The 8,004-nt window shown below is 48.3% G+C and overlaps 5 protein-coding genes across 5 annotated transcripts, besides 3 other annotated features; 4 read left to right on the top strand and 1 right to left on the bottom strand.

Moving 5' to 3' along the window:
* TraAM80_08120 (tubulin tyrosine ligase) lies at nt 1-498 on the top strand (the record flags this gene model as incomplete). The annotated part of the gene is made up of 1 exon (XM_029384880.1): nt 1-498. A coding segment is annotated over one exon (498 nt), but the record flags the coding sequence as incomplete, so codon positions are not given.
* Nucleotides 499-1,324: 826 nt separating this feature from the next.
* TraAM80_08119 (uncharacterized protein) lies at nt 1,325-2,446 on the top strand (the record flags this gene model as incomplete). Its single annotated transcript, XM_029384879.1, has 1 exon — nt 1,325-2,446. One exon carries the CDS (start codon nt 1,325-1,327, stop codon nt 2,444-2,446), a length of 1,122 nt encoding a protein of 373 aa, XP_029235315.1.
* Nucleotides 2,447-2,644: 198 nt separating this feature from the next.
* Nucleotides 2,645-2,673: a microsatellite.
* A 940-nt stretch (nt 2,674-3,613) lies between these two features.
* On the bottom strand, nt 3,614-3,940 carry TraAM80_08118 (uncharacterized protein; the record flags this gene model as incomplete). Its single annotated transcript, XM_029384878.1, has 1 exon — nt 3,614-3,940. One exon carries the CDS (start codon nt 3,938-3,940, stop codon nt 3,614-3,616), a length of 327 nt encoding a protein of 108 aa, XP_029235314.1.
* A 1,057-nt stretch (nt 3,941-4,997) lies between these two features.
* Nucleotides 4,998-5,022: a microsatellite.
* Nucleotides 5,023-5,468: 446 nt separating this feature from the next.
* TraAM80_08117 (Alpha/beta hydrolase fold protein) lies at nt 5,469-6,935 on the top strand (the record flags this gene model as incomplete). Its single annotated transcript, XM_029384877.1, has 1 exon — nt 5,469-6,935. The coding sequence occupies one exon, from the start codon at nt 5,469-5,471 to the stop codon at nt 6,933-6,935; it is 1,467 nt and encodes a 488-aa protein (XP_029235313.1).
* A 226-nt stretch (nt 6,936-7,161) lies between these two features.
* Nucleotides 7,162-7,198: a microsatellite.
* A 235-nt stretch (nt 7,199-7,433) lies between these two features.
* TraAM80_08116 (uncharacterized protein) lies at nt 7,434-7,850 on the top strand (the record flags this gene model as incomplete). Its single annotated transcript, XM_029384876.1, has 1 exon — nt 7,434-7,850. One exon carries the CDS (start codon nt 7,434-7,436, stop codon nt 7,848-7,850), a length of 417 nt encoding a protein of 138 aa, XP_029235312.1.
* Between the last annotated feature and the right edge of the window lie 154 nt (nt 7,851-8,004).

Raw genomic sequence — 8,004 nt, 5'->3', positions numbered from 1 at the left:
GCCAATGCCCATAACGACGACAACCTTTGCTCACACCTTACCAACGTGGCGTTGCAAAAGGGCGAGGAGATGTACAACGAGATGCATGGCGGGAAGTGGTCGTTGGCGAACTTGTGCCTTTTTGTGCAGGGGCGGTACGGGGCGGTGTGCGCGGATGGGTTGATGCGGAGCATTGAGTTTACCATCTACCACAGCCTCAAGGCGATGGAGAACGTGATGTTTAACGACCGGCACTGCTTTGAGCTCTACGGCTACGACATCCTCATCGACGACTGCCTGCGACCCCACCTGATCGAGGTGAACTCGTCCCCGTCGCTCTCAACCACGACGCTGTCGGACCGGCTGCTGAAGGAGGAGGTGCTGGCGGATGTGTTGAGCATCATCTTCCCGCCGTTCTTCCCAAGCTCGCGGGCGATGCCGTACTGGGAGTACCGTTTGCGGACAGATTTGACGACGGCGGTACCGACGGGATTTCGACTGTTGCATGTGGGGGCGTAGGCCGTAAAGCGGAGTCAGCCTGCACGTCGCGTGTTTCCTCGTGTAGTTGTTTTTTTTAATCCCTTCTTTACTCTGTTTTTTTTTTAAATCTGCCTTCTTTTACTATTATTCCTGCCTGACTGCTTTAATTTGCTGGTTTTACGTCTGTGTGTTGATTCTCTTGCCATTTTCAGAGCTTAGGCGACCAAAATGTTTGGAGTTGCATTTTTTTTCTTTTTAAAATGTTCGCTTTTGTTTTTGTGTGGTTTGCACTCATTGGGGGAAATGGGGAGAGAGCGAGTGAGAAAGAGCGAAATACGGAGTGACAACGCACGTACCTGTTGTGCCGCTGGAGGAGGGCGAGGAACTGTTTGTGGTCAATGCATTAGCGCGTATGAAACCACTCACCTTTTTTTTTCGCATATATATATATATTAGTCAACGTATGTTTTGACATTTGCGCGGAAGTAAAGGTCCCGCTGCGCAGTTGTACATTTCCCCTTCGCTTATTCTTGCAGACAGTGTGAGCCCTAATCTTGTCAATCATGCAAAAGGGAGTTTTTTTTTTCTGCATGGTAGCTGCTTTGACGTACTGACTATGGGGTTGACACACAAACACACGCACTCAGTTAGTCACACCCATTTGGAACCTGCTTCTTCTCCCTCATACGCGTAAATGACTATTTTTTCCCCCCGTCTTCTATCCTCATTTTCTCCTTTTCTTTCGTAAGTGAGTTGCTTGAGGATCGTTGAGTGTGCAGCAGTACGACGTCTCAATTCACCGCCAAAGGAGCAACAAAACACAAGGCTTACAAGCCGTAACGTGAAAGGATTTTGTGGAGTGTTAATGATGCATCGACTTCAGCGGCGTCGTTATTTCACTGCTGTTTGTGGCTCGCTCTCTTGTATTGTCTGGACCAGCACCAGATCATGCTTCAGTGGAAGGCCCGCTTATATGCAGCTACACGCCGCATATTTCATGATGCACAATATCTCCCAGCAGGGGGGGTGCGCTGGGAGGAGCGAGTTTTTGCCCGGCGAAGAAACAAGCTTTAGCCGCGAAAGTGATGAGGTGCAGCTACGCGCTGAGTTGGAGTGTCTCACAAAGCGGCTTGACATCGCACATGAGGTTATTCGTGAACTTCTGGGACTCGTAGATAAAAAGCGATACTCCAGTGAGCTTGCTGCGTTGGATAAAAATTTTGTTGGCGGTGTGGGCTTGGTTGTGACATCCACCGCTGCTGAACTTGAGAAGGCGCTGCAGACGCCTGGCTCCCGCATTATCCTTGCTGAAAACCACCATTATGTGCTGGGAACACGCGGCCCAATAGTGATCTCCCACACAAATATTTCTATTTGGGGCAACAAATCTACAATTGAGGGAAGCATACAGCTGTCGCACCATGCCACCTTGGACGCATGTGACGTTACTTTTAAGGGTTTGAAGGATACATCAGATGAGTATGACGAGGATGGTGTGGATTGGAAAAGCACCTCTATGCTTCCGTGCATTGAGGCGACCCAGCGTTCTAGAGTGTACCTGCATAACTGTAGTCTCATTGGAGGACGCGATGGCGTGTATCTCGGCATCGAGTCCAAAGCGCAACTAAAAAATGTGTACATTTCAGATTGTGCCCGGGGGATTTATGAGGGCGTCGGCTGCAGAGTTTATCTCTCGGAGTGCATGATGGCGGGAAATTTTTTTCATTTGGTGTTGCTTGGCCGGGGCCGTAAGGCCACAGCGGCCGCGCTATCAGCAACGAATTCGTCGGATGAAACGAATGAGGAGGTGGGAATATCAGTACGTTTTCTCGACACTTCTGATGTGGGGAAAAAGCGCACCCGTGCCGACATTGCCCTAGATCATAATCCAATTACTGACACTTACGCTGAATTTATTCATAGAGGCAAAAAGATTGAGTTACCTCAGAAGTTGTCTACCTGCAGCCTCTCGGACCCTGTTTACTGATTTTTTAAAATTTGGGGCAGTGGTGAAAAAATTCTTGTGGAATGTATGCACACGGTGTGCTGCTTGGATAAGGATTTATTATTATCATTTTGGACGCCCATGAAACGACTATGCATTTATTCAAATCTTGGTTTATATGTATATTATTCTTTCTCTTCCCAGTTAGCTGCTTGCATGGGAGTGTAGGCGTTGGGGTGGGGGAAGGGAAGGGAAGTGAGGGGAAGCGAGATCAGTTTGTTGTGTATGCAGTCTTTTAAGTTGGCAAAGCATCATGCATGCTGTGGTGACGTTTATTCTTACTCCTTCTACTTGGGTGAGGGGGCGACGTGTAGAGTCATGTCTTTCATAGAAACATGACAGAGATGGGGGAGGGGGGATGCATTGGGCGTGAGGTGTGGGGTGGCGTAGTAAGAGGGTTTGTGCCATATTAGCATCTTTGGCATGGTAGGGAAATGGTGGGGTTTTATTTTGGTCGTTGCTAACTATGATACAATAATATTAGTAACTTTTTTTTTTACTTTCCATTTGGTCTCGATGAGTCCCTTGCCTATATGAGATCATCTTTTAGTGTTTTTTTTTGTTTTTCGTATCCATTTCTGTGGAAATTGCATTTAATTGTTGTGTTTATTGTGTCTTTTGTACCTTGGGGTGGCGCATTTGTGTTTAGGGCTGTGTCTGGGTAGCCCCCAGTTTGGCTATGACTTTAAATAATCTTTTTTATCCTTGACCACGCAAACACAAAATATCCCTAAGCTAAATAATACCGGAAATGGGGGACCGTTTTTTTTTTTTTGCTGGAGTTGCGTCATAATGGGTGCGTGTACACCATGATGTTTGCGTTTTATTGTATTTTGCCTCTCTTTGCTTGTGTTGCAGGACTTTATACAATCTTTAGAGGCGTTGGTGGGGAGACGTCGATGAAGCCGCGGCCCGCTAGAGTAGCGAGGACATTTCTGGTTGGGTTGGAACACTGCAACTATGGTGCTACCGTCGTTGCTCCAGGCTTTACTCACGCCTCGCAGAATATATTTAACAATCTGCATCTGAGTCCGCGTGTCAGCAGCCTCGCATGTCACAGTCCCTTCTTAGAGGACGTTAGCCCCTTCTTAGATTCAAAACCGCGCCCTTGGCACACCAAATAAACATCTCTTTCTGGATCCTGGCGGCTTATGGCGTCACCTCTGCCGTGAGCCCTTGGGAGTTTTGGCGGCTGCCCACCTCTCTGACCCTGAGCATCATAACCATTAACTCTTCCTGTATCTTGCATCCGCGTTTCCCCGTGGTTAGTATGGAGAACATTTTAGGCTTTCTTATTTTCCTCATTCCGTTTTTACTGGCGCGGCACTGTTCTTTTTTGAACTTTTTAGAGCTGTCGGTTGTGGGCACATTCACACGCCTCAAGGCATCTTGAGGCGTGCCTCCTTGGACTCTATGTTTATCGACCTCAACTATGGCGGCTCTCGCAGAGGGAAGCCGATATTGACAGTATTTCATGGCGATGTTGCTCCCAAGTTTGCGTACAGTGGAGAACGCTTGTTCAAGGGCGATGCGTCACGGCTTATTGCGGGGTGGTTTTCGGCACTAGACCCCAGTGTCATTACACATATTGCCCACAAATGTTGGGGGAAATCGAATTCGGAGAGCGTGTTTGATGCGCTTCGAGTGTAGTCGCTTGTGAACGGGCAATGTATTGGGGGGGCTTGGAGACTATTACCGGCTGTGAGAATCAATGCATGGAGATCCACCCTACGACGAATATTTTTTCTAAAAAACAGGAAAGAGTACTTTTGTGTGGTCTCCTCTTTCGGAGTTGATAACGCCATGTGAAGGGGGGCGGCGGGCTGTGAAAAGTCACCGTCGCTCACGGAGACGGAAATGCTGTTGCTTGAGCTTACGAGGCGCCAGCTGACGTTCGAGGTGTTTTACCTGCAGTCCACGAAGTGCATGCAACACGCGGATCAATTATCACAAGAGGACGCCGTTCCCACCTGTTGACACGCTCATATCGATGGGTGCTGCATAGGAGAGAAAGAGGAGAGCGTACATGGTGCGAGGTTTACTTCTTGTAATTGTGTTGGCCTTACACCAAAGGTTTGGGTTCGTTTATTGTTTACTGTCGTTTTTTTTGTTTATTCGCTAAGAACGTTTGAGATTGCGTCAGTGACGGTTGCGTGACAGCTCCTTTCCTTTTGGACCGCACGCGCAAGTTTTTCCCTTCGTCTGCTTCGCTTCACCGGAGGCAGACAACGCATCCGCAAAGGAAATGCTCGACCGCGTGAAGGGTCATTGGAGGAAAGTGGAGAGGCGTATTTGCCTGCAAGTACAAACGCCCATGGAGAGTCACTGGTGACTGCGGCGCTGACCCTCTTTGCCCAGCTTTTTTGGAAGAAATGGGGGGAGTGGGGGAGGTATTGATGAGTGCGGTACGTCCCGGCGAATATGATCTTCTGGATTTGTAAGACAGTTTACCAATTTTGCAGCTGTAGCAGAGTAGGCTTGTTACATGCGTCCGCAATCTCGTTGTACCTCCTGCAGCGGTGCATCAATGCAAACACACACACACACACACACACACAACTCCGGTTAGCACACTTTTTGCCTCTGTGGGGGAGGCCTTGCTGATACTGCGTTGGCAAGGAAAAGAAAGTGACCGTCGCTAGTGGCATATTTTGTTACACGTTTTTTTTGGTTTTGAGTAAAAAGAGCATGTGAGTGAAGAAGCGTTCTTTAATCTCTTCGCGTGATGCATTTACATATGTCTTCTCTGCCTCCCACATTCTCTTGCTCTTGTCACTTCCATCTATCGATTGCTGAAGAGGCCACCAGTGAGGCTAATCTACAAGCAGCAAGGCTGCAAAAACACACAGGCACGCACACGAGGCAGGCAACCATTTATTTGGAGCTTATTCTTATTAGAAATACCGACAGGGTGCTTTTCTTCTGAACTTAACACCAATAATATTTTGACCAATATAATAGCCGCAAAGTAGAGAAAAATAAGGTGTGGCAGTACATTTCACTTATGACAGAGTTGCATGCCGCTGCGGAAGTTGGTGACGTGTGGGTACTAAATAAGCTTCGGTGGAGGAGTGACATAGATGTCAACGCGGTGGATGCGGAAGGACGCACGACCCTTCACATTGCAGCAGCACACGGCCGTATAGCCTTTATCAAAGCGCTGCTCACAAAGTTTAAGTCTGTTGACACATGCATTCTTGACAAGAACAATAAAACAGCACTTCAACTGGCTCCACCAGAGGTTCAGAGGCAGATGACGCTATTTTTATCATTGAAAGAGGCCAAAGCGTTGGAACGATGCACCAAGGACAATGAGGAAAAGAAAGAAGAGGAGAATGTATACAAGGACAACGATGTGGAGAGTGCGGAGATGGTGAACCCGCGCGTTCTTCGCAAGGCCGTTATGTGTGTCCTGCTCCCATTCATTATCCTTATTTTTCTTAATGGCACTTTTTTCGCTCTTCAGTTTATTATCGTAACTTTGGCTTTTTATTTTGTGTCGCTTGGATACTTTGTCTCGGAAATCTCCATTCGCCCGCCGTGGTATCATCACCATCCCAAGTCCACGAAGTTGACGATACATAACTGCCCGGACTACTGGAACGGGTGTATTCATGACCCACTCACAGACCTTGGACTTATGTACGATGACGTGTCCTTCACCTCCACGGATTCCTATACACTACGTGGGTGGCATGTCCCACCTCCTGCTGAGAACGCACGAAAGATGGGCCTTGTACTTGTGCATGGCGGGGGCAGAGACCGACGTGCCTGGCTTCGCCATGTGCCATTTTTGCACCAGGCAGGATACGGCTGTCTGCTATTTGACTTCCGTGAGCATGGTCTGAGCGATGGAAATATGCGAGGATTTACATACGGCATGAAGGAGCGCTTTGACGTGGTGGTGGCCTGCCAATTCATGCGGTCTAACTATAAATATGAGCGAATATGTGCCATGGGGACGAGTGTTGGTGGGTCTTCTGTTATTATGGCAGCTGCCATTGATAAGAGTATCGATGCCATTATCGCAGAAAACGCGCTGCTTACATGTGCCACGCTTCAGGATCAGAAAATTGTTGAGATGATCGGTGGTTATTTCTCCAGGCGGGCGTACAGTATGTTTTTCTTTAACTTGTTCCGGCGCACCTCATCGTTATGGTTAAATTTTCGTATTGGTAATAAGCCGACCAAGCACTGCCAAGCATTACACTGCATTGGGAAGATTTCCCCAAGGCCCATACTGCTGATGCACGGAACCGCAGATGAATTGGTCCCGTATCGCCACTCATTACAGCTTTACGATGCAGCGCAGGAACCGAAGGAGTTGTACATCTCTGAGGGTGCCTTTCACTGCGGCCTGCACAATACACACAAGGAGGAGTATGAAGAGCGGGTTATCAATTTCCTTCAGAAGTATGGGGGAGAGAAACGACCTGTGGAAGTGGGAGAGCCAGTAAAGAAGACGGAATAGGGTTGGTACGTTGAATTTGAGCATGTATGCTATATCGATACAGTCATAGCGCACCATGCGCACTCCCATCCAAGACAAATATATTTGCTTGACTGTGAGATATCCCCGAAATCCCTGTTGCTTTTTTTTTCCCGTTTTATGTTTTTAATTGTTGATTGCAGTCCGCATGTGGAGAAAAAAAAACAAATAAATAATGGCTATTCCCACTCATTACATTGATAACGTGTTTTTCTTCTTCTTCTTGCTTTTCTACTTTTCTTCTTTAACCCCCTTTTTATTATTATTGTACAGTGGGCGACAACTCTATTAGTTGCTGTACTGCTGCTCGGCGAAGCTGTGTTGTTAGGGATTCACCGATTTGGCCTCACTTTATTCATTATTTATTGTTTGTGTGGAAACGATCGAGATAAATTTATTTATCTTTTTTTTTTGTTTTTCGTCAGTACGTGCTTCGTTGGGGCTATCATTTTTGATGAGGCTGCTGTACTGCCTTGACGGATGAATCAACCACTGTGGCCACGGTTGGTGTTGTTGTGGGTTACCTGCGTCGCAGCAGCGTGTGCCCCCACCACCGCAGTTGCTACGGTCCAAACGGAAGAGATGCACGTTTCCCACTTGTACTGCCAACCGCTCTCGGAAGCAGTGCCGGCCACCCCAATGATGGGCCGTTTTGCGTTGGCCGATGTCTCTGGCCAACTCGACGGCAAGCGTGTGCGTGTGGTGGATGCCCCGTGGCCGTCCATTGTGGGGCGCGAGTTCTGGCTGGACACAAGCTGGGACGAGCACTGGTTTCTGTTCCACGACGACAGCGCTTTACAGGTGGCGGGGCGACCGAGCGAGCAGGACGTGGTGGAGCGCAGTGACAGGGGATTGGTGGAGGGACGCCGCGTGGCGACAGTGCGGATACTGGAGTAGGTGCAGAGACAACAATACTCACTTCCATATGGAACTGGAATACGGCGTGTCGACATGCGGAAAATGGACTGTTGGACACGATCTTTGCTTTGGAAGTGTGGAGAAGGCAATGCCGTCACCAACGCAACGACAGACGCCGTCTGCTGGACGCAGT

The sequence above is a fragment of the Trypanosoma rangeli genome (assembly GCF_003719475.1).
Source record: "Trypanosoma rangeli strain AM80 chromosome Unknown Tra_15.4_contig_00376, whole genome shotgun sequence".
Taxonomy (NCBI): Eukaryota; Euglenozoa; class Kinetoplastea; order Trypanosomatida; family Trypanosomatidae; genus Trypanosoma; species Trypanosoma rangeli.
Note: the sequence above shows the minus strand (reverse complement) of the source record. Positions and strands in the feature narration are given on the sequence as shown.